Source organism: Dermacentor variabilis, chromosome 1 (assembly GCF_050947875.1).
Source record: "Dermacentor variabilis isolate Ectoservices chromosome 1, ASM5094787v1, whole genome shotgun sequence".
Lineage (NCBI taxonomy): Eukaryota > Metazoa > Arthropoda > Arachnida > Ixodida > Ixodidae > Dermacentor > Dermacentor variabilis.
The window spans coordinates 288,493,325-288,519,909 of NC_134568.1; the positions used below are offsets into that span (position 1 = coordinate 288,493,325).

General features: G+C 45.5%; 1 protein-coding gene across 2 annotated transcripts in view; it reads right to left on the bottom strand.

Annotated features, from left to right (window-relative positions):
* Window positions 1-21,112, bottom strand: part of cv-2 (crosveinless 2-secreting protein) — a 240,559-nt gene extending 219,447 nt beyond the window's left edge. For both annotated transcript variants that reach the window (XM_075677740.1, XM_075677730.1), the window contains exon 1: window positions 20,885-21,112. In XM_075677740.1, the coding sequence (XP_075533855.1) occupies window positions 20,885-20,966 (82 nt within the window). In that variant the 5' untranslated portion in view covers window positions 20,967-21,112. The remainder of the gene's footprint in view (window positions 1-20,884) is intronic.
* Window positions 21,113-26,585: the final 5,473 nt, after the last annotated feature.

Here is a 26,585-nt window from a genome sequence, read left to right on the forward strand (position 1 = left end):
CCCCGAGGGGCTGACCACTCCTGCGTCGCGGGACAGGTTCCGTCCACGATGGACTGCGAGAGAGACGCTGATCGCGCGGCAAGGGCGAGCACGAGGCGACCAGCGAATTGGAGCGCCGAGAGAGTCGTGCGCTGGCGCTCGAGACTGTTCTTGATTGTGTTCACCGAGACGGATATTAACGCGCACTCGATTCGTTAACTAGGCCGTCCCTCCAATGGTTTACTGTGAGCAATAATCCTGGAGGAGAAAAAAGAAAATGAAATACAACACAACGCTACTTATATTTCAATATCTTCCTGCCCGTGTCTTTCTTTTCTTTCATCCTTTTTGTCGGTTTGTATATTGCGCCGTTCGATTGCGCATGCGCTCAGGAAAGTGGTGACCCGGTACTTGGGTCGTTGTCCACATATATTATAGGAAGAGCGCACACTCGTCTTTCGCTTCCGCTCTAGTCTATTTCACGTGTCACTAAATAGCGCAGGCCGGCGTCACTAAAAAGTTAGCCCGGTCCATAAGGATTTCCGACACGTTTCTTTGTACAGGATCAAGCTTGTTTCCTTCTCGAAAGGAGCCGTCCCATCATTTCCCCACTTTTCTTTTTTCTCCTTTCGTTCCTACCCCCTTCTCGGAGTCCATGCACTCTCAACGAAAGCGCGTCGAATTTTATTTTGTGCCCTTGTTCGGTTCTTCTAAGCCGTAGCTTGTGTTCAGCTCCGTGTGTACTCGTTTTATCTCTTCCAAAAAAAAAAAGGAGAGCGAGATTCCGGCTAACGAGATGTCGACTCCTTTTCTTTTCTCTCTCTCTGTCTGTCTCTCTGCTTGCTTTCGCGTTCCTTGCCCTGGAATCGGCAAAGCCGGGTTTCCTCGCAAGGTTTCTAGATGAATTGCCGTTTTCCTGCTGTTTTTGTCGCTCTTGTCTTGCTCCGCTCCTTCTGGCGCGCGGCGGGAACGAGACTTCTCGCCCGTCCAGCGATAATCAAGCGAGCCGCGGAAAATGCCAATGGCCCCATTAAACGTGCGCGATGAGAAGCTATTAGCGGCCGCTTCCGCTACGGCTGAGCTGACAGTCATTTACTCAGTCACATTAATCGCCCCGGAGAGTCCGGAACGCGGACAGTGAGAAGGGCGGCTGGTGTTACACGGGGTGCATATCGGCCCAGACGTCGCGGATAGCCTATGGGCCGCCTCCGCGAACAAGGCCTGCGGTGCTTATGCTAATAATTGCCGCATATGGGTCGCATCGCAAGGCTGTCCCAGAGGCCGCCCGCAGCCCGCGGCCGGGGAGTCAAGCGAAGAGAAACAAACCGGCGCAACGGTAACGAGTCCCTGTGTGGAGCTCCGCTGCCGAACGCTGTTTTGGTGCGCTCCGCCTGAGACGGGTGCAGGGCGGCGTGCTGGCTCTGCATGTTGCTGCGCAGGAACACCGCTGTTTGCAGTGGACGCACTTAAAGTTAGTAGACCTCATCATATATAGGTGGTAATGACCCACTTGTGACTCACCGGTGACCATATAGTGCAGTGCCTTCGCCTTGGCCAACAAATGCAACATTATTTCGAAGCACTCTCTTCCACCGCGCCAAGCTCTGACTCTTACTTATGTGCAGATAATGTGATTAACCTTTATTTTGTTCGCTTTATTTGATGCTTCCCTCTGCTTTGACTTCATCGGGGCCGAATCACAACGGTTTTCCTTCGTAAGAAGTGTTTGCAATTGGTCGGCTGCCCTGGCAAAATCGCGATTGGCTGGCATGTGATCTTCCGAACAGTTCCATAAAAAAAAAAAATTGTTGTGAATACTGGATCTTGTACCCATACTGACACGAACAAAAAACTTTTTTGAATTTTGGCCCTGATGCATAGCAAGCCCTGCAAATAGTAGCGCAGGTCCACATCTCAGGTTGTATTAAATTCGCACGTATATGCTGGTTGTTCCTCTAGCCAATGACGAACAGTGTAAACAGTCCAAGCGGAATGTGTTTTAAGGGATAGTATCCTTCTATTATCCAGCCCCGTGTTGACGTTCAAGTCGCCGTATATATTCCGACGTCTATAGTCGGGGAAGAGAGAAACTTGACCTTTGTAAACGAAGTTGTGCACTGGCCACACCTTGCTAAGTACAGGTAATCGGTCAACGGTGGACTGATTATCTTGCATTCGAAAGAAGAAAAAAAAAAAAGCTTTTATTGCTTTGCTGTGCACCGATCGCGCGCTCTGGACATAAGTGTGCACGTCTGTGCAAACATGCTTTCAATTCTTCAAAAAGGGAACAATCCCCTCGTTGCAACCACAAACTTGGAATAAGCCTCAACAATTCTTTTAACGAATGCCTTTGTTAATCCCCACCACGATTATCTTTAGTCTAGCACGCGCTTCTATGGTTACAAAATGTTCCCATTGCTCCATGTATAGCTAGTACCTAATATGGATCGAGGTTCCAATCAATCAATCAATCAATCAATCAATCAATCAATCAATCAATCAATCAATCAATCAATCAATCAATCAATCAATCAATCAATCAATCAATCAATCAATCAATCAATCAATCAATCAATCTATATTTAATTAATACGCTATTTCAAGGAATAATACATCCGTTCAAAGTAAGATACAAACAGCTCAGTTCCACAGGGCAGCGCAACCTACGAGATAGGAGGTTACCAGTGTTCCTGGCGCGCATGCATATACGTAAATCATCCTTCTGCCAGCCTACGTGATGCGCCCACTAAGTTTTATCTCGATTTCCGGGCTCTACTCGATTCTGCATCCGAAATTATAAATTGATCATTTAAGAAAAGAAACGTGATTGGAGTAGGGTGGGAGCGATGTGGGCTGCATGTCAAAGCCAACGCTGTCATTAGAAAGTTTCATACGAAAGAGACGCACGATGAAGCATCACTGCGATTTGGCATAGTTGGAATTGATTCAACGTGAAACTTTGCGCTACACAAACGGGGACACTTAAAGAAGACGCAAGGACGAGCGCTTGCACGACGAAGAGTCGGTGTATCTCGCCATATTTTTGAAAGACAAGTATTTTACGTCCACGGAGATTTCACAGGATCAAAAAATGATATCTCGAAGCCTACATACTATACGTAAATGGAGCCCTTTCAACGAATGACCAGTGGGTTCGGTTACATGCTTTAGCACATCGCCACCATTACCACTTCATGCCACATGGCTGCTTCCCGCGCGTACGGCTTCGATAGTGCCCAGATGGCATGTGGCAAAGGCGGCCATGGTTCGCTGCAGCGTGCTCGTTTCATTGTTGGAACGTATAGATTTGAAAGCGCACGGAATGAGCGCACAACGGCACTCACTCACTCACTCACTCACTCACTCACTCACTCACTCACTCACTCACTCACTCACTCACTCACTCACTCACTCACTCACTCACTCACTCACTCACTCACTCACTCACTCACTCACTCACTCACTCACTCACTCACAAACAAAAAGAAAAGAAAAAGCTTACATGTAGCCCACACACCCATGCAACGATTTGTCTAGTGTAGTTTAACGTAGTGTAGCTTAACACGATAGGTGCAGATAGAAAAAAAAAAAAGATCTTCAGGTACATGTCGGTATTGCAACCGCGCTCCGGTGCACAAGAAACGAAGAAACAAGGAATATTTACCCTCTCGAGTGTTTTCAAGAAGATGTGAGCAAGCTATTGAAAGAGCTTGCATGAGTCGTTTCCTTCTGTCCGTAATCGCAGATGTACTATGCGAAATTGGAGCCCGTACGCGGATTCCGGTGTCGGGTGCGTCATACGTGGAGAGATAACGCGAGATAGCACCCATTCAGGCGTGCCTGTACGCGCGCTTAGAGCAGGCCTGCGCAAGTGCCGAAGAAGGTCTTCGGCCGAGGTTTCAAAGATTTTGGGTAACAGAGAAAATAAAAAATAAAATAAAAGAACTGAAACTCTTTGTCATTGCACTGCCGAAAACCTAAGCAAAGGGGGATGCGATGTTGAGCGCTCTGTGCAGGGTCACCGACGTGAGTGCCGATTGTCGAGGACGGCAAAATATGTTCGACGAGGTTGGAGAGCTTGTGGCGGTTTGGGCGAGTTGGGAAACACATCATTTTGAACATATCCGCATACCCGCGCACGGAACAAGGTGGGATGAAGACAAAATCTGACAAATAGCTCTACTCGTGTGAGTTGATCGTGATTTCTCGGCAGATGCGATCGCTTGCATTTCTTTGATGTTTTCTCAGATGGGTGTTGTTCTTTTTCTTGTCTTATTCTTTTTCTCTTTTCTTTTTTCGCCTGCTCGGGCTTGTTTTACCTACGGAACCCACTGATGACGTATTATTTGCGCGATTCATGCTTTCTGTTTTGGTCTTAATTAACTGGTTCTGGGAGAGATCAACTGCATCGTTATACATAAGGTGAACGTCGCAGTATAAGTTCCATAGATACGTGAAGATCAGCTATTGCGTTTGTCCCATTTTTTCTTTCTTTCTTTCTTTCTTTCTTTCTTTCTTTCTTTCTTTCTTTCTTTCTTTCTTTCTTTCTTTCTTTGCTGCGCTGGTATACCGTAAGCATATTTAACCCGACGCTATATACGTATAGGGTCCTTCGTTTTCGCGTGAAAACCATCACGGCCTGCATAGCGCGTCGGCTTAGAAGGTTAGCTACTGAAATTATTGCGGCCATAAAAAAAAGAATTGTGGTCAAGGGGCTCTTCGCTTTTGAACAGACTAATATGGGTAGGGCGCCAACGGAGAACTGAGTCACCGACGTTGGTTCATTTCTGGCCTTTCCGGTTACACTACCCTATGGCAAAAGCCTCCTATCAGTCTCTTTTGTTCTGGAACGTAAGATTAAAAGAACGACAGGTGCGCGGAAGACCCGAGGCAAGCTATATCAGATTTGTCACCCTAAACACTACACCTTAAATGAACTACTGATATAACGAATAGGTGGCAAAAACCGAACCTTGTGGACCTCAGGACCGACACAAATAAGTGCGAAACTTGTTTGTTTTACATTATTTTACCTAGTCTAAAGTCCGTGTGCCTTCTACTGCTTTAAACAACGCTAAATCTTTCGACTCGGCGTACTCATAATGCTGTCATAAACACCCGCAGGAATTAGAAGAAAAAAAAGAAATGTGCAGATCTATATATAATGCACATTTCGGAATATATCTGAAGCGAAGCTTTATTGGTGATGGCTATAATATGCTACGTAAAGACTAGTATGGTCACCTTTCAACGTGTGTTTTCAAGTTTTTGCATAGCATTATAAGGATGTTTAGTATCAGTTAAAGTAAATTTTGAGTCAGTTGGTCATGAACATTTGAGACATTCGGTGAACAAGATGTGAATTGTCATGACATGATTTCATGGGTGATTCTTCTTACTGCGAAGATGGTCTATGTAGAATAGTGAGAATATTTCTATGAATGGTAAAGCATAAAACGTAAAGGTGACGCTTGATTGCGTTGATACCTCGTGCAAACGCGTGATCCGCTTGAGTGCCATAACGTAGACGCAACGACCTTAAGCTCACATAACGCCGATTTGAGCCGTAACAACCTTCTCCTGCTCGCGCGGAGCACATATTCAGTGTGGGTCGAGGATATCCATGATATGGCAGCATTATCTGACAAAAAGAGGCGCGTGGTCGGTCTTCTGGCAGCGAGGCTAGATAGTGGAAGGGACGGGATAAAGGTGCCGGACGTGTGCTTTGAGCGTTTCCATAACAATGTGAATTCTGGCTAGAAGGAGTTCTGTCTCTTCCTTGCTGCTTGGCTCAGCCACAAGTTCAACTGCCAGTACCAGGAATTCGAACGAAGGCACAACTCTCATCTACAGCTTTCGCCGCACTCGCTGTACGAAAAATATAACGATCATACACTGATGGTTCGACAACCATGGACAGTTCTGCAGGATCAGTGACCTTTCGTGCGAAAGTCACCCCCTTGAAGTTGAAGACGTCGCACCAGACGACATTAACAGTCGTGGAGCTTGCTGCTCTTCGTAGCGCACTTGCATAATTCGAGAGTAAGCACCTCATAAATGGAGCGTTTTAAGTGACTCCAATGCAGCTCTACCTTGCTTGCTTTCTGCCTTACGCTGTTGATCCTACTAACAACTAGTTCTAGAAATCAGAGAGCTCATTCATGGCCTCGTCAAGCAAGGACACGACGTCACATTTCACTGGGAAACGAACAGGCCGATGAAGCTGCTCGACTTGCTCATGAAGACGGTGTGCAGGAACCAATCCCGCTGTCAGCAACAGATGCAGCAGCGAAACTGCGAGTGCTTGCAAGTGATGTCACACGATCGTTGCGGAACACATCTAGTTTCCAGCACACACGTCTGCATCGGCTGGATCCGTGTATTCGACTTTGTCATCCACATAGACTATACCGACCTGAGACGGTAATTTACCGACTGTGGCTTGGCGCCGCTTCTACAAAACCCTTTGCTTTCCGCATCAAAAAGAGAAGATAGTGCTGCGTGTGGCCACCGTGGCAGTGACGAAACTATCGAACAAGTTCTTTGCCGTTGTCCCCGATACAGCGCACACGGCCAATTACTCGCGACCGCACTGATGCGTCTTGGCGATCGGCCGTTTTCGGAGCAGACAGTCCTGGAACGCCGGCCTATGCAGTAGCAACAACACATGTCGGTCAAGGCACACTTGAAATTTTTGCGTTCGAGTGGCCCATTGGAGAGACTATGCGTAATTCTGACGGACGCTCCCAAAATGTTCTATAGTATTTCTCGTGCATTTGCTTTTCCTCTCCGCTATTCTCTCCGTATTTAATTTCCCCTTACCCACCGCCATTGCGGCACAGCAAACCAGAATCTCTCCGGGTTAACTCCTTATACCTTTCCCACACCGTTTATCTCTCTCGCGCTCTGCGGCGGGTGAATATAGTAGTAGACAAAATGAGCAAAATAATAAAAATAAGAAATCAAAGGTGTGGAATGAATTTTTTTTAATAAGTAAGAGTTATGCGTAAATCAACGAAAGAAGCTGTTGATCATAGCGAATTTGTGCGTCCCATTTCCATATACACGTGAATACAGTGAAGGCCTCTGTACCTCTTCTGTCGCAGTGGAACACACCTACTCAGTAGAACTGGCCGAGAACGGGCCCACACCCAGTGGCAAATTCCGAATGCTTAAATCATAGATTATGAAGGTAATCGAAGCGCCTGCAGGAATATAATACGCATTTCTATTAATAGGTGTGTGCGGTTTATCCCACACACACACATCGACCAAGTTCGCGTTTCAAAACATTTTTAATGCTTTACTTACGCGAAAAAGAGGGGCGCGTACTCGCACTTCTTTGTCGATCAGCATAGATGATCTAGAAAGTTACCGCAAGGAACACACGATACGAAGAAAGGGACAACACGAAGCGGTCTTGCGGTAACTTCCCAAGTCATGAATCACCAACTGACTTACACCCACACTCTGCTATGCAGCCTACATGACAATAGCATTTGGGGCACATATAGGCCTCGTAAATATATACGCAAATATTTCAGCCGAGACGCAATATTAGTTGACCTGTGTATCGTACACAATTTTTTTTTTGTATTCGCGACCGTTTTCTTTGTTGATGAACCTTGAAACTTCTGTTTGTGCCCGTGGCTACTTTATTCGTGGAGTGTCCTTCAAGCTGTTGTTCGTGTGCAGAATGGACTTTTTGTAGTATGTTCGTTTCTGTTAGTAAATTCTGAGAATTCTATTTTTTCATGTCTCTTGCGACGTCACTGTCGCGGATTGCTGACCCCTGTTGATTTGGTGTGTTCTGTTAAGTCTTTTAATCTTCTCTTGCTGACCCTACGGCCCCCAGCATCTACGCAAAACCCGGGAGAGCGTGGGCAAATATAGCTTCGCATTAATAATATATTGCGCTCTATCGACAATAAAGTGCGTGGTCGGCAAGCTTTGAAGCCCATGGCAGCAATTCGCATCAGAATATTGCAAACGAGATCTTCATTGAAAAAAGAAAAGAAAAAAGAATATCCGCCCGTACACATCGACCGTATACTGCTTTCATCGACTCTTGCTCGCGCACCACTGAATCACACCCTGATTGCCCGGATCTTCGCCAATCATGTAGGAGAGATATGTTTTCTTTCCAATTTATATTTGCGACAGTTTTCTCCACGTGAGCTCGAAGGCAGTCTTGCGATGAATTATTACGTTTTTACTTTTCGTGGCGCAGAGAATAAAATGGACCGGGGTAACGTGAAGGTTCTATTACAGTTATTCTTTCTTTTCCAGCTTCCTCAGTGGTCTGTGCGGCACTTCACCTACATGTAGTCATCAGGAAGTTCCGGTCGTGTGCGGTGGATGACAAAAAAAATAAAGGAAAAAAAGAAAGGAGTAGAATCGAGCGAAATGAATCGCCACATTAGAGATGCCGTGGAGTGTGCACGACCTGTAAGAACTACTGTGACTTGGCGACATTAGTTCCCGAAATTGTCCAACAGTGGTTCGGAGGAGGATGTTCGCTCGCTACGCGCCACCATGCTGTGTTCAAGAAAGGGCACTGAACTTTAGAAAACAGTACTCTACCCCCAGCCGCTTTCCTCCGACGTGCGGTAACGTGACCAAAGGCTGTAGAAAAGGCGCCGCGCTGGAGCACTTGCTGGCATAGCACGGCAAGATGAATGTCCCTCCGATTCGTATACAAAGCTCAAGGCGTTCCCCACTTTTCCAAGCTAAGTTAGTTTCAGAATACGTAGTAAGAAGCTCATAAGTACTATCAGCATAAATTTTTCACGAAGACTTCACTTTGGCGGTGAATTTGGGTTTTCGGGGGGCAGGCGCCCCGTCATGCTTTTCTGCCTTTTCGCCAGTCCCCTAGGTACACTCTTTTGCTAGTTGCCTGAAAATAAACTAGAATCTTCAAACTTCGAACATACTTCAATATTTAAACCCGAACAAGCCGAAAGGACCACAGCGTATTGTCGCGTTTCCTGGTTCGACTGGCATCTGTAATGGTAGCTTAATTTAGGCTCAGAAACGTACGTCTGGGGACTGCACCCACCACTTTTACAAACCGTCCACGGAGTGATTGCGTCTCGAACTTGCATACGATTACGCACGATAGGGTTTCCGATCAGCTTGTTCTTGTTCGCATTTGAATTTATGCTGATGGAATACTTATCAATGCCTATACCCTTTAACCCCTCCTCCCATTTAGCCTCGATGATTTACTTGCGTTTATGTACGTCTTTGAGAAAATATTTTCATTATCTGCATGCATCTGTTACGGCTAGTTACATTGAGCGTACTATACTGAACACCCGTAAGCGGCACTCTCCTGCTTCGGCTAAACAAGCGCACATGGCAGCACAGAGGACATCGTGCACACTGACTGTTCTTGAAAAGGCGTGCTTCGCGCAGAATCCGGATATGAAGGGTGAATGTGGAGTCTTGCCAAGTCTCTTTTTTTACATTTTCTTTCTTCTATTTCCCTTACCCCTCTGCCTTGGAACCAAGCGTCAGTATAGTCGTATAGGTATACAGCGACATCAAGATTACCGACGGGACTAAATGCAAATAGGTGCCTACTTATCTTCTGCGAATGCCATTTTGCACCTCTAATTTGATAAAGCTACTTTTTATTACCTTAGCTATTTATGCAAATCTTTAGTGATATGGCTTCAGAGAGATAAAAATTAACACGCGGAAATGTTTGCGAACTATACAGATCGAGCCACCGCAGTGAGTGGGATAGCTGTTCTAATAGAACGAAACCGGATCTTTCCGTGTTGTAATGCCACAGATGCCTTCTAACTGTCTGGAGACAAGAATAAGAGAAATAAAGAAAGCAATTTCAACGGTACCAGGAAAGAATGCCAAATAAGAAAAAAAAAGAAAGAAAACAAATCATTCCGCTCCTCGGGACCGCTTTTCTCTCAGCTCACGCACATTGGCTACACTGGGCTTCGTCGTCAAGCCAAATTGACCGAGGAGTGCGGTTCCCTTCCGGCGAAGAGAGGACCGAACAGAAAGTTCCGCAACGACGGGGATAGAAGAGAAACACGTGAGCGCGGATTGCGGAGCAGGCATTGAGTCGGCGACATGACCGTAACCGAGCCCGAGGAATGAAAAGCGAAAGGCAAAGAAGAGGGGGAGGCAGGCAACCATTTTTCGTCCAAGTCCATTGATCCCAATCGCGGTAATCCTCGCGAGCCACTGCCTCGCGGGGCGCGCTGTGGGCCGCCGGGCCGGAGGTCAGGTCGGCTCGGCGGCGGGCGGCGCGATATTAGGGCCCGCAGGAATCCGAGAGTGAGGACGCGGGGAAGGGGGCGGGCTTGCAAAGCGTCGACGAAACCCGGGAGAGCCGAATTAATTCTCGGGTTACATGGGCCACCCAATTATTGGGCTGGCCTGTAACGCTACGTGAGGTCGTTTATTCCGATAAAGGTTGTCGCCGTCCCGCGGACGTGTGCGTTTGTGCGAGCCCGTTATGCTCGTCGCTGCGCGCTCTCGATAAAAGTAGGAAGATCGACTGAAGTTTTCGTTTCGATTTACGTTCGCTCCTTCCTCTCATTTTCATTCGAAGTGTGAACTCGTCTAGGGACAGAGTGCGCGAACGTGAAAGGGTTGACAAAGGGATGGCTGTGTGTGTGCGTGTGTGTGTGTGTGTGTGTCATTTCATGAGACGCACACGAGTCCAGATACTGCTTCATGATGAAGCTACATGTGTAAGTGAACCTTTGATTTGATATGTTAAATACATCATTTAAGAGCAAGCTTTAGCCCGGGTGCTCCTATCTAAATGCTTGTAGAAGGAGAATTCTTTTTTCTAGGCAACCACTGCACGGAATTTGACTGGGTTTGTTGTATTTAAAATAAAAACTTAAAATGTGGTGACTGCTTGTTCTGAATTTTTGATTTCCCTCGTCAATCTTTATTAAAAATTCACAAAGATCGGAAATTTTCAGAAAACGAAACTATCAAGTTTACAACTTTGTAACTCTGTGTCGAAAAATGATATCACAATTCGGTAAATCGCATCTAATAGTACATCTAAAGTGGACAAAATTGATATGTTACACATGAATCTAAAAAAAAAAAAACTAGCAACATGTAAATACAGCTTTTGCAGAACCCGTGTACAGAACGCAACGAATTCACGTAAGACATAAATTGACGTGTCGAATTTGTCCGCTTTGAATGATTTAACGTATGCCGTTTACATAAACGCGATATCAATTCTTGATGCAGAGCTATTAATTTGTCAACTTCGTGCTTATATTTTTTCAAAGTTTTGAATTAAAAAAAGATCTTTTAACGAAATTCAGGCCCTAAAGCGGAATTCCGCTTGCAACAGTCACTAGAATTCAACTTTCTCTCTAAAATGCAACAAACTTCATTAAAATCGGTCTAGGGCTTATTTCATAAAAGCGTTTCTGCGTTTTACATATGTTTGAATAGGCCGCGTCGGAGTTGGGCCCAAGCTAAAGCTGCCTCTTCAGCCATAAACACTTTACTGCTAGCTTGGTTCGTACACAAATATACATATGGCACATGCTGTTCCCTTTTCAAGTATCAGTAAGGTTGTATAGCGGCTCGAACATTAACTTGTTGCCTCATTCTGCGTCACATCAATGACGTCATTCGATAAGCTTGATGACCAGTGAGGTTTGTGTACTCCTATTATTCAAGACGTGGCAGGCGAACTGTTTTCAAGCGCACATAACAACGCTGTTAATTGCAGGTGGTAGGTGGTTTCCTTGAATGTTCTTTATTAATTATTTGCCACATTTTTGTAAATGTTTGCGGAAACGAAAAGTTGCTCTCTGTTGTGTGTGAACTAGGACAAACACCGCTGAAGGCCTTAGCTTGTTTTCGTGACGAAGCAATACATTCAGGTGCTCTTTTTTACCCTTTTGCAGTAGAAATGTCGACTGGATTACGAAAGAAAATTGTGCATACGCATTCTGTAAATTCAGTTCTATAGAAACTTTAATCGTCTCGGAGTCGCTGGCAGAACAGCGATTTTTTTCTTTGTCTTGTACTGCGCTAACTTGGCCGGTTACGGTCTATACTTCCCCTTTCTTTCATTGTGTTACTCGCCATTATTTTCATTGATTGAGTGTATTCATAATGCAGTTTCACCACACTGTACGTGTCACCGACTCCAGCGTTTTATTATTCTTTCCGCATGTGTTTTTTCACGTAATACATTTAGTTTTATTCCTTTCTTATTTTATTCTGGGGGTGGGTGAGAATGGAAGCGGGTGCTGCTGTTGCCTTCTTCAATTTTTATAGTCATACGCTCGTCTTCAGCTGACGCTATTTCACGCTAGGTTTATATTCATGTATGCACCCTCCTACACAAGCCCGTATATACATACAGCGCTAATAAATAAATAAATAAATAAGTAAGTAAATAAATAAATAAATAAATAAATAAATAAATAAATAAATAAATAAATCGCTTTATGCATCACATCAGTCGACTGTAATATATGTTACATCTCGTAAGCTTTTCAAGCATATTTGAACGTCTGCCACTAAGTTACATGCAGGTACACCCTTGAGCAAATTGGACACTAATTTTCATTAAGAAGTTCATACGACATGTATGCCTAGCGCAAAAGTATTTTGCCATACTGAATGGTCAGCGGGAAGGTCATGCTCCCTAAACATTCCCGTGTCAGTTATATACTTGTACGCTCGACACGAAATTGATCGTTGCTCGAAGATAAAGCTGGTGTTTCCCCCCCCCCTCGCCCCCTCCCCGCTCCCACCTCTATTGCTCGCCGGTATACGTGCGATCTCTACAGGTAAAAGAACCACGTATTGCGGGGTGCTTCGTATTTATTTATTTCTCACACGTCTTGAGAGCAAGCCAGCGTCGAGAGTCCTAGAGAAACCTCGGACATGCGTGTCAACCGGACCGTGTATCTCGACGTCGGCCTCTTAGATTCCCCCCCTTCTTTTTTCTTTCTTTCGTTGCAGATAAAAGGATTCGCGTCCAAAGTCAAGTGTCTGGCCTACAGCTACGCGGGGAGTTTTTCGAGATTTTTCTCGACGCTCTACCGGTGGCAAGACGTCATACGCGCCGCGAGTGTTGCCACGGCAAACGTTAAGTGTGCGAAACGAAGCTATAAACACCGACATCACAAGCCGCAAACAGTGCAGCAAGGTCTCCGAACACTCAAAGGCGCTCTCACTAAAGCGCGCCGCCGTAACACAAAACAAGCAGTTCGGAAACTATGGGATATGCGTGTTGGGCTCGCATTTATACCCGCAACAACAGGCGCGAAGCGATGATAAGAACTGTTAACATTTGGCTTAAAAACGTGTATACAATTACTGATGGAAACTTGATGAAAGCTGTCAAGAAAAATAAAGCGATGATCAGGCTCGCAATCTCCAGCGATAAACAAGACCGGGGCTAGAAAACACAAACGAGCTTTTCTTTGTGTTCTTTCAGCGTCTTTCGTTCGTGCCTTGTTTGAGCTGAGGCTCCAAATAACCGAATTTCAGGCTACAATCAGCACAAATCGGTCGCAGCTTCGTGATGGCTGGAGCTACAAGCAAGAACCTAATAGCATAATCTTGAATGTACAACACCTCTGAAGCGTGCTTCATGCAATTGGTAAGATCTGGTTGATACACTCTACCCTCTGTAAAAGAGAGGAGACGTCTTGTCCAGGCAGCGCCATTAGACCGGAGTCAGGTTAGAAAATTCTTGTTGAGATTACAGTCAAACGTTATCAGCCAGGATGATTTGGTGCGCCGTGCATGAGCAAGGCAGTCGAGCCGAAGTGGTGGATATTATGAACTTCCGTCAGCGTTTTCCAGGTATTTTAGTTCATGGTGCTATCTCTGGCGCGTTGTGTACAAAGTCGTCGAAATCAACATGGCGCATCAGTCGTAATCAAGAACCTGATTTTTGCCGCTTTGTTTCACTAAGACGACTTAGTTGAGGACGTGCAACGGAGCTGCCTCGCAAAGCCTTGCGCACCGTAACTCAATAATTTCAATAAATAAATAAATAAATAAATAAATAAATAAATAAATAAATAAATAAGTAAATAAATAAATAAATAAATAAATAAATAAATATACTGCGTACTTCAATACCAGTGATATTTTTTAAGGACGCAGTAAGCTAACGTAAACACAACGTTAACTTTGAACGCATACTTCATTCCCTGTGTTGCACTGGGAGGTTAACTACAGTGCATAGCTCAAGCACACAAAAAGAAAAAAATAAAACAGAAACAAATCATGGACTTTTTTATTAGCTTAGCAGCACTTCTTGTTGGACCAGTGTCGGTTTATAGTTGAAGAAAAACGCAGCTTAAAGTAAACAGATGGCGAGGCTCCCTCTCGTCGTCTTTCTTGTTTCTCCATCTTTTTTTTCTTTTATTTTTCTTGAAGGGTGGTGCTAGATTTTTTTTATATTTTAGACAGACAGTGCTGGTAGGAAGAGCATCTATGCATGCGACTCTCTTCAAGTACACGTCTTCCTTCCTACATGCTGCAAAACTTAATATTTTTCTGTCGCTTTCCGCTACTTCGACGAGCGCGTCCTTTATTCGCCGTTATTGGTCTTACTCCTTCATTTCGCCTTTCCTGATTTCAAGTGCGCGGTCTCCACGAGCGAGCCCGCTATCTAAAGAGAAGCACGTCTCCAAACACTCAGTGCCACTAAAACTGCCCCCAGTTTCAACACCTATAGTCCGAACGGCGTACGTGTTAAATAGGGCGCAGTGGAGATACCGGTTTACTTCCACGGGGAGGAGGGGGGTCTCGCTTATAGAAAGAAAAAAAAAAGAGTATTGGTTCTGCGTCTCCAATGAGGAAACACGCACCCTCGGTCCAGTCAGCTCTGCGCGTGTCTGCCGCCTCGAGCACTCTGCAGCTCTTCGCGGTGGACCGACGTGCGATCGACAGCCCATCAAATTTTTTTCGGCCCGCCTGCGTTCGAGCCGGATCCGGAGCTTCCTCGGAACAGCGGCGCGGCGTGCGCGACCCCACGCCAGTCTGGCACGCGCTCAAGATTACGGCAAGCGCGCCCGAGCACAGTAAAAATCCCGACTGTGTGCAGATTAGTCGCGGTCAAGCTCACAACCAGTGCACGCCCCGAAGTTAGAGTATCAGCCTTCCGCGTTTCTCGGCTGTACATTTATCGAACTGGTTGCGTGTAACATTGGCAAACCTGTTGTACGCATACTAATTCTTTCAGGCTGTTTCTGAGAAGGGATGCCGGGCTTTCCTCTTTGCTTCGCTCATAATTATTATTTTTTTCTTTCATTTTTTTTTCTTCTTTTCCGGTGTTCCTCCTGCGCACTCTACGAAAAGGGGCTCCTCCGCCAACTGCAACAGGTTGTCGTCGTAGCCTGAGAACGCGACAGAAAAGCTCAACAATGGGTGTGCACCTTCCTCGGGAGAATCTCGAAAAAGAGCTCGGCCAGGAATCGAAAGTGCGAGCGAAAGCTGATTGCGCGCCGCGGGAGAATACATTGTGTTCTGAAAAGTGGGGATGATCGGAAAAATGTGCCAACTTTACAGAAACGCTGAAATGAGTCGTTGGACATTAATTGAAGGGCACGGGCTTTCAACGGGAACGATGAGATGAAGAGAAGGGAGTAAAGGGGAGAGAGGGAGGTGTGGGGGCAAACAGCGATTTCGTTCGTGCAAACTGTCACGATGGCGCATTCGCCATGTTCTCGTTGGGTAGTACGAATGTCTAGACCCCGTTCTTACGGAGCCTACTTGCTTACCCGAGTAAAGTAAGTTTTATTGTTCAAAAAGAATTAACAAAAACAAACAAAATTAAAAAAAAAGACGAGGAGGGCCATTGCCGGATGAGAAAGGCCGCAGGCGTTGTAATTGCCTCACCAGTAGGTGTACACCTCCCAGTGACCGAATTCATAAATCTCTTTGTTCGTAAGAGCTGTTTGTAATTCGTCGGGTGAGCGTCCGCTATTAATTTGTTCGCTGTCACAATTGGTCGGAAAATGTCCTTAAGAAGCGTAGCAGTGTATGGACTGCTTTGTGAATACGAGTTACTACACTAGGTTGGTTCATAAGGAAAGTGGCCTGTACTCAGGATAGCAAGCGTATTATTGAATGCGACCGGTCAAATATATATATATATATATATATATATATATATATATATATATATATATATATATATATATATATATATTGGCCCAGGGATCCAAATTTACCCTGGATTACGTTCGCAAGGGCTCATCGTCGCCGGGCAATTGCGATAACGACGAACCTGATATAAGGAAAGACTGCCGTGCATTACGAAAGAGTTATTAGGAACAAAATTGTTTTTGAATTAGGCCCCCGTTTTCAAATAAAAAGTGATATTCGTGAGTAAGAAGTATTCGCCATTCGCTAGCCACTTTCGGTAATAGCATGTTAACTATCAGGATTGGATGACGCCCAGGGACCAAGTCAACGAAATTTTTCGCTCATAAAAACTCTTTGTCGTGGGCCGGTCACCTTCGCTAATATTCGATATGTTGATTTACCGGCGCCTGCTCCTACGAACCATGGTAGCGTATAGCCATTCATGGTGACGTGCGTATTACCGAAAAGTCCCAAATAATAGCAGGAGTTTATCACAAACGAAGCACTTTATTAATATGGCATCTAGTTTAGTATTCATGAAGCAGTTCATACGGTAAAACAGTTGGCAAGAACTTAAGCCTTTCACTTGTGATAGCGACGATAATATTAGGTACGACGGCCTGCCAATAAAGGCAGGTCGAATGAACGAAAAACTGAGAATTCAGCCAATGCGACCCAGGAGCCTGCATTCACAAAACACTTTCTCGTATTTATACATATAGGAACATGGACCCGCCGATCATCATAGCGGACATGTTGCTTAGAGTGACCACGCAATAACAAAACATTCTTACGAACTATTTTGCGAACTATATTTGTGAATGCGGCCATCGGGTCCATGGTAAGAATTTATGACGTTTATCGGGTCGAATTCACAAAAGGTTTCGTGCCGAATTCACAAAGCTTGTCGTTCGCAAGTGCCCGTTACCGTTGGCTGGCCGCCTATGCTAATGATATTCTAGCATCAGGGTTAATCGGCTGTAAAATGGCCTTACGAATATTTATAGCGTAAGAACTTTTCGTGCATGCGGACCTTCGTTTGCAAGTTGATCTTTGTGATTGGTCGGCCGCTTCCGATAATAGTACGCCCAACATTAGGATTGGCTGGCAGGATTCTAGCGTAAGAGAGGGCAGAACTCATTACCGTGTATAGCCGCCTTCGCCTACAATATGTTGGTTATCACGATTGTGCGACACTTATTCTTACCAATCGCTGCAGCGTCGAACTACTATGCGAATATACGGGCTGCCAATCGTGACGAGGGAACATAACAACGGCGTCCAGCCAATGAGAAAATTGTTACAAACGAGGCGCTCTGTGAATTAGGCTCCCTCATATGTAGTTCAAAAACGTTACGTTTTGAGCGAGTTGGTTGTACATGATTCTTCTTAAACATTTGCGCGCGCAAAGACAGGACGTCGAACGAAGTCATGCTGTGTGTCCTTCTTCGTTCGACGTCCTGTCTTTGTGCGCGCAAAAGTTTAATAATATCCCTTATATGAGCGTATTAAGGAAATTTCTCTTACATCAGTGGCGTTCGCGATTGGCTATTGCCACTGCGATTGTTTTGTTACCATGCATATCCCTACCGTGATCGGCAGACGCCCAAACGCCGGCCTAGAGAAGTTGTGATAACATGTTGCAATTAAGTGAATTTTTTCTGGGGCAAAATTTACAAAGCTTTTCGTTATTAAAGGCTGTTTGCTAATAATATGCCCGACATCACGATTGACTGGCATTTGTTATTACGGAAAGTTCTAGCACAGGAACTTTTTTGTTTATACGAACCCTGAGGCAGGGTCTTGGTGCCATGTTTGTAAATTATAGTTTGTACCCTAAGGGGTTCTTAAGAGCAAGTGCTGGTCAATCGTAATGGCGATCATATCTTTAGTGAACGATACTGGACAATGACAACTATCTGCAACGAATTGAAAGCTTCTGCCACCTGGGACAATTATTTAAACGCGTTTCTTACCCTGGAGTGTTCCCGTAAGTATAATTTTCGGATAATGAGGATAGCGAACACAATATTAGCAGATGCCAATGTCAAACAGATTTTACGAGCAAAAATCTTGTTGTTCACGAAGTTTTTTTTTTTTTTTCGTAAAGAATTTAGTTTTCGCAGGCCGCCTTAACAATATGTTCGCTGTTGCGATATAAGGGTGCAGGTTCTTGCGAAACACCAGGAGACGCAGTTCACGCCGTGAATACGGACTGTTTGTCAGCTTTTTGTCATTGCTAGCCGATGTCGCTTCCGGCTACAGTCGCTCTCACTGTTGACTAGCATTTGTTCTTATAAAAAGACGTACAGTAATTGCAGCTTCGTGATCGCGACATGGGCCGCCCACCCGAATGCGGGCCCTGGGCCTGTATTCCCAAAAGAGTTCGTACACTATCATTTCGTGCAATAGTTCGCAAACTGTTATTAGCCACGGCGACCAGATAAGGACGCACAATTCTTACGAAAAAAAAAATAGTTTGCCGAATTAGGCTCCTCGCTCGTTTGCATAACAATTCACATAGATACTCACCTGTATGGACCAAAGAGAAACTACTTTTTTCATACAGGTACATTCTGTGATATATATATACATTAAATAAAGCATTGATGCACAATCGTTGATGCGAACAAGGTTGGTATTTGAAAGTATGCGTAAATGTGTTTTAGTATTCGCAAAGCACACTTTATATCAGTTCGTACGACCAGGCGCCGGAGAATGGCGGTAGCGAACATATTACCAGCAAAGGTGAACCGCCGCTGGAAAAGTTTTTACAAAGAAAAAATTTCGCGAATTCGCCACGAGAACGATTTGCAGGCTGTGTCCAAACAATTCGTGTGCAAGACGAACCCACCTGCGGTTCTTCTGAGACATTAGTTCGTGCCCTCATTTCCTCGCTTATCTGCCAGTCGTAAATTTGTTCTGTCAGCGTTCTCTAAGTGCAATTTGAAGTTTTCTTGCTCACCGACGGCTGTTTAGTTATGTGCGCCAGGAGTGATAGAAAAAAAAAAGAAATAGGGGAGAGGGGACCAGCTCGTCTTCTACGAGATTCAACACTAAAAGCGCTTCAATGCCCCCACAGCGGTATGGAAGATATATAATTCTGTCGAAATGTCAGTCAGCCTCTCACATAAGAGAAACTGTTTCAAGGAGGAGTCCAGATAAAAGATCGCAGTATTGAGAGAGCAACCAGCGCTTACAACGTTCAAACTTTTCTTCAGAATATATATATAGACCCGCTGCACTCGCAGTACTTGCATCACAGCTGATCATACGTATTGTTACTTTCTACCACTGCTATAACTATTCATTTCCCTCTTAACTCTAACACAAGACTCTGTAGAAGCGCGTAGTTTCCTCTTTTCTTTATATATCCCTACGCGCGTATACATTTGCAAGCGCATTTCGTGTCAGTACTTCCGATAAAAAATTGCAGAATATATGCTGCAATTTTTTATCGTACGCATTTCAGAGTGTCGCACAAGCTCACCTCTGCGCCTTCGTTTGCAGTGCTTCGTCGAATGGAACGAATAACTAATGAGACGAAACGAACACAAGGAGACAGTTCTGCATTTACGCATGAACACGCCGGTGATAGCGTGGGTCAGCCTGTTTCCGTACGAGTTTCAAGACGGCACCAATTTCACAAGCTTCCACGCAAAATACCATAACGCGCGCTGACAAACGGCTCGCGAAAAAGCGAAAGGAAATGATCTCAGACGTCAGTAGCCTGTCTCGGTATACGCAGCAAGCGGAAGTTTTCCCTCTCATTGTCTTATTTCATCTATAGACAGCATGCTACGTTAGTTGTCGCGTACATCATCCAAAGTGAATGATTAGTTATCGGAAAACGCACTGGTTCATCAAGAAAACTGCTACGCGCACGTGCTGTTTCAGCTAACGCCGACAATGCTTAATTTGGACTATATATATATATATATATATATATATATATATATATATATATATATATATATATATATATATATATATATATATATATATATATATATATCTTCTTTTGACCAGACCATTTTATTTACTGCAGCGTAGTGTCGATCCGAGGCCCGTGGCAGAGCCAAGAACGTCCCGAAGTGATCAGTGCGCTTGTTTTTTTCTTTTTGTTTTTTTTGCGCCACTTGCTCGTTCCGTGTGCGCTGCGAGAATGCTCGTCTGAGCATTATTCGGTGTTCGCGCGTGCTCGCTCCTCCCTCTCCGTTCGGCAAATCAAGTTCTCGCGAACAGGGAAGTGGCCAGTTAGGTGGCGAGATTGCGCGTGCGAGAAGACCGCCGCGTCCACGCCGGCGCCGAGCATCAACACGACGGCGGGGTATCGCGATGGCACGAGGAGCGGGGAAAGCAGCCCACATCTCCGGGGCCCCCGACGCCTGTGTTTGTTGACAAGCGCTCGCTCTGAGGGACCGCGGACGGTGGCACGCGAATCGTCGCCACGCTCCGATCGCGGACAGCGCGCAAGGAAAACGAGAAAGAAGAAATCGCCGGTGTCGATTGGGCAAGCGAAGCCGACTGGCTGCGTACCCGGGACACAGGTACGCTCGACCGCGACGCACGGGGTAAGTGGCCTCGCGCCTTGCGGTAAATAATCGCGAGAATATTGGCCAGTTTCGGTTGTTTCGGGCGGCCGTAGCAGACGACGCGGGCGCGATAAAAGCGGGGGTGTCAGCTGGCGTCTGGGCGCCGGTCGCAGCCGGGGTCAAGCCGGGGCTGTGGCGACTGCCAAGGAGCTAAGTGTTATTTCTATCCCTGCGCTCACCTCTTAAATTCGGATTGGAAAATCCGGCGACGAGCGCAGCGGTGGTTGCCAGCAGCAGGGGAAGCAGAAGCGCCGGCCGCATGGTCTCGCACGGAGTGGCGCTCGGTCGGGGCGCAGTCCATGCGCGCACACACGGGAGAAGGGGGGAGCACAAGTTGCACGGCCGCTCGCTGGCGGGGAGCCACGTGAACGCCGCCGGACCCGATGGGGGGCTGCTTCGCAGTCAGCGCGGTCTTTGCGCCGATGCCGCGATGCGAGGGGCTCAAATAAGCGACGCGGGCGACGCCCCGCGGATGATCTTGGCAACTGGGCTCCCGCTAGCTTCGCCGCTGCTCCTCCTGCGGCGGGATTCGGAGGAGAGGCGAGGCCTCTTCTCACCTGTGGCTGCTGCCGCCACTGCGGTGAGCAGTGACGGACATCTGGCCCGCGCGTCCGACTCCATCGGTGGGAGTCGAACCCGCGACCTTTGGTGGTAATTAAGACGGAGTTAATTAATACACAGGTAATTAAGATAGAGTTCATTAAGGCACTTGAATCCAGGACCATTGGTGGGAGTCGAATCCTCGACCTTTTGAATTAAGAGGTATGACTAAGTGAATTAAGAGGAATAATAATAATAATAATAATAATAATAATAATAATAATAATAATAATAATAATAATAATAATAAGTTTATTCACATCAAACACATGATGCTGGAGACCAGAGGAAAAAGCTGCCTACATAGCTTGACGAAGCCACAGGCCCCCCACAAGATAACGGCTGCACAGCTGCGTGATTCCAAATACATTAATCATAGTGAAACTCACAGAACCTCACAATGCGAAAGTACATATTGAATTGCCACAAGTTTATGAAGGAAAAAAAAAGAAATACGGTTTACACTGCGTCAAAAAAAATTAATGTCACATTTACAGACAGTTGGAGTGGCACGAGACAAAGGTATTAGGGGGTTTGAAAAAAATGCGTAATTCTTCAAAAGTTATGCTCTCTAACGTGAGCTTGTTTCTGTGTAATGTGTTTAGTTGTCTGGGTAACTTGTTTTGTAATGTTTGTTGGCCGTATGTTGTTTTGTATGTTCGCATTTTTCAAGGTTTATTATTTCTTGTGGGATACACGGCTTTGTTTTCTGCCAGATAAGCCAGTTGCCGCAGAAAGGAGGACGTTTACATCTATGATCTATGATTATAAGTTTTACAAACTCTATAATCATAGATCCTAGTGACTTGTATAACATCGTATTTGCGGAACAAAGAAGTGTGGGTGTAATTGGAAACACCCTCTACAGCTCGTAAAAAACGTTCTTGCAATACGTGTAATTTCTGGAGGTTAACTTGTGTCGTCCTCATCGCAATAATGTAACCTAGATAGAAACAAGGTGTTATAAATAATTTTCATCATGCTACGTAGTATGACACTGCGGTTTCGCGAAATTAGTCCAACCAACTGCAACAGCTTAGCTTTCACGGTGTCAATATATGCATTCCATAGCATATTTTGATGAAAAACTATTCCTAATGTTTCAAAGCTTGGTACGATATCCACTGGAGATTCGTCTATTAATAGAGAATTACTTATGGTAACACCTTTGTCCTTGTGCAAAAAATACTGATTTGGCCTTCGGGACCTTTATTCTTAAATAATTTTGGTTAGCCCATTCTTGTAATGGTATTAGTAACAGGTTTCCTTCAATAATTAGTTCCTTCATTAATGACCAAGCGAAGCAGACTAAGCGAATTCAGGGGGGTTGTGTACGTCATGTGCCCGTCTTTAATGCACCGGCCCTTGCGCTTTACACCTTCAAGTCGTCTTAGAGATAACATAAGAGACCCTGTGAATTTTTGTTGTTTTCCTATAAACTTGCCTCGCTGCTATAAGAACGCTTAGATGTTCTGCATTCTGTGGGTTACCTCATTAAAAATAAAGTGATATGGCGTTGTTGTTGCGAAGTCCTCGTTGGCATTGATGCAGTCGATGCCTTCAACATCGCTTTTCACCCGCCGCGGTGTAGACCAGTGGCTATATAGACCAGTGGCAAGGTCGCGGGTTCGAGCCCGGCGGCCTCGGTGGCACTCCGAAGAGTGCGGAATCAAAAAAAAAAAAAAAAAGAACGCTCGTGTACCGGTCACTGGGTGCACGCTAAAGAACCCTAGGTTGTCAGAATTATTCAAGAGCACCCAGTACGGCATGTCTCGCAATCGGATGCTCGTATTGGCAAGTAAAACCCATAATTTATTTTATTTCATTTAACATTGTTTCCCACCAACCGCCTGGTCCTCGGAGCATCTTGCATTGCAGGTACGAGCCATGTTTCAAGGCTGATCATCGTCGTTGTCTTGTACGCCACTTTTGTGCCGCCAGTGCTGTTTTCACGCGCGTGGCGGCGAAGAACTGCGCGACCACGCACCGCCATCTGGCCAAACGTAACAACGCGATGTAGATAATTTCATCCTCGTCCGCCACGGTATTGCTCGTTCTCGTTTCCGAGATACGTGCACGGACGCCACCGCCGTCAGAGTTTGCGCGGAAATCTTGAACTACAATTTCCGATCGCCGTAATGAATGCCATACAAAGTAAATAAAGAGAGCGATAGCCCAATGAGCAGCGCCCCCGACTTCCTAATGCCCATTACTGCCGTGGCTCGAGTTCGAACCCGAATGCTGGTGGTTGTGCACGGTCAAGATTTCTTTTGCTTCGCCCTGTGGCGATCGGGAAGCTGGGGATGAAAAAGGTGGTCTGACCACGACAAAATAGCGCCGATGGCGACAACGGTCGCCGTCAGAGTGACGGAATGGTCGACCGAATGCACAGACAAGGCAAACCCAGTTTCTAGCACTTTACTGCTCTCGCACTAACAGCACGTACAGATGAAAGCTAAGCGTAGGCCTTGAAAGTGGGGAGGGGGGTTCGTGCTATATGTGCCGAATTCTCGGTCGCTTCATGCCTTTACACACTCCCACCCTGCGTAGGGAAGAAAATCAGAGTGACCTGACTGCATTTCCTTCCCATTACCTCCCTCTTAGTGGTTTCTCGAAGTTTTCTACCCCACACTTGGCTCTCGGCGCCCTGCTCCTCTGAAAGATAATGATACACGTTTTCTTTTCTAAGTGAAATATGGACTTAAGGAGAGCAGAAATCCCGTGTTTGGAAGTTTCCCACAGTTTGTATCCGCGCAATGGCGTATTTGCCACCGTTTTGCTTTTCGCTGCGCTTCTGCGGTGCCATAATTTTATTCAAGAGACTGAGCCGGCGGCTGAAGATGGCTCCCGTGAGATCCTTATCGCTAACGCGCCGCTCTTGGCCATGCAAACGAATGGGAAAGATGCAAGCGGCCCTCTCTGGGTATAATTGCACCAAACGACCACGAACACTGATTGATAGCCTGACTGACTGATTGCGTTTTAATAACCCAAGAGGATGTCGACACACGCACTACGCGAGGCGCAAAAGCAATAATGCGATAAGAATGCGCAGGTTATTGTTATTACAGGTCATTAGCCAGCGTTGTATTTGTAATGGAGCTGGCATGAAGAGATAGCCATCACTAATAATGATGTCTGTTTCACGATATGGCCATAAAGGTTATACCGGCTCTGCCTCGGGTCTGTAAAACTGTTAGCGACTGTAATGCTAGCTGGGAGTCATAGACCAAAAAATAAAAATAGAAAGAAAGGAAAAATAAAGCCCACAACACTGTTGTTTTGCTAACTAATATTGGCATGTGTGTAAATGATTCTTGCGACTTAGAACTAACATAGGTTTTTCGTGTCTTTTGAAGAAGTATAATACAACTGTAGTTAAATATCAAGATCGGCGGATCCCACGGATATTTGTGAATCGGAGATAAACGAAGATTTCTTTGACGCTTACTGAAATGTCTCCCCACTTCGCTTCTACGCCGCATTCACTTCTGTGTAGCTCAAGTTTCCCGGCTCAATGCACGCTCTCGTCCAATTTTGTTCACTTCTTTCTCCGCGTTCGGCTGCTTCTGTTCCCAACTTGACATGAAATCGGCAATAGGCATTTGCTCTGAAACACTATCTATCACGGAGCTTTGGTATCCGTCTTCTGGATTACGCTACAATCTATGCGGCCGTATTCACGGCCATATGCTTGGCCGTATACAAACTTCCGAACAGTGCGTCACGCATACTATTGCTCGTAGACTGCCTGCCAGTTCTTATGTCGCTAGGAAGCACAAGTAATTCACGACTGTGCCGGTCACTACACTTTTTCGTTTCACCTCATGTTAAAGAAATTCATTTTTCTGTGGATACCTGGGCATCGTGGACTAACTAGTACCTAATGACATTGCAGACAGCTTGGCTAAGCTTGGTGGGCCAGTAAACTCTTAAAGAGAGTTTACCCCCTTTTGGTCGTATCTTGTCCCTCGACAATTATCCTCATCTGTCTCACCAGCATTTGCTTTCTTTAACGCTGCGACCCCAGTACTTCGAAGTACTGACAGGAAGTATCGTATTCTCGACAGGAAAGTATCGAGCGCTGAGTTTTCAATAAAGGAAAGACAAGAAAGCAGATGGACGGTTATTGTTGTGGGACAAGATAAGCCCCAAAGGGTGTAAGCATTCTTTTAAGAGTGTAGATTTCTTTATACCCAACCTTACTCTGCCGGAGGTTTTTTCTTTCTTCTTTATTTGATTCATTGCATACACACAATACACAATACTGTTTGGGCCCATAGCCCTGGCGGCTAGTTTGTACAAAGCTAGGTGACGAGATTTCGAAGACGACAATTCCTAGGTAGGAACAATGAGCCCCTCCTTGCTGCACCGGATTACGGACATTTATGTGCTCCCCCGCAATGTCCGGCCGTGTCTCTCTCGGAAATGCGAAATTTAGATTACCCTGTTACGTTGTCAAATACCGCAATTAAACCTGTACATGAGTAGGTGTGGGTACGCACCATCGAACCTTTGTGCGTCATGTGGGGATATAGAGTCGCTGCGCCATTTACTCCTTTATTGCCGAAAATATAATTACGAAAGAAAGACATACTTATAGAGCAGCCCCTATTGCGTATGGGCCTTCCTCTCTCGGTTATTAATATTTTATGTTTTTATGCAAGTACCCTTGGTCGAGCCCAAAATGAAGTGCGTCAGATTGTGCATAAATACGTCACTGCTACAGGGAGACCATCATGTTAAACCCCTTTTCCTCATTATTAACACTAGATCACATTATTTTCATAATCTAGCATCTTCGTCAACATCGGCACGGCCACTATTCAAGAAAAGAACAAGAAATTTATAATCACTATTCATTAAATGTAGGTTGTACTGATCAATAGTTTAACATGACCAACCCCTTCCCCCCCCCCCCCCCCTCGTGAGTACGCGCCATAAGCTAAAAGGAAGAAGAAGGAGGAGGCTTCTTCACTTCTTTCCTCTTGTTTGTGCCTGTGTATCCGGACCTAGTGGCATGCATCCATTTTGGAGGGTTGGCCAAGAATGTTCACGTACCCAGTGGCACATGACCAGGCGCACATACCTATTGTCCCACATTGTCTATTCGGGCAGGTGCCCAGTGGCACATATAGAATGGCCCAAGTTGTATTTTCGGCAAGACACCAGGCAGCACCTAACAGCTGACCGCCAGCACCCTCAAAGATAGCGAGAGAGAGAGAGAAATAAAAATAAAAAAAGGCACGGATGTTAACCGAAAAAATATCATCTGCTTGG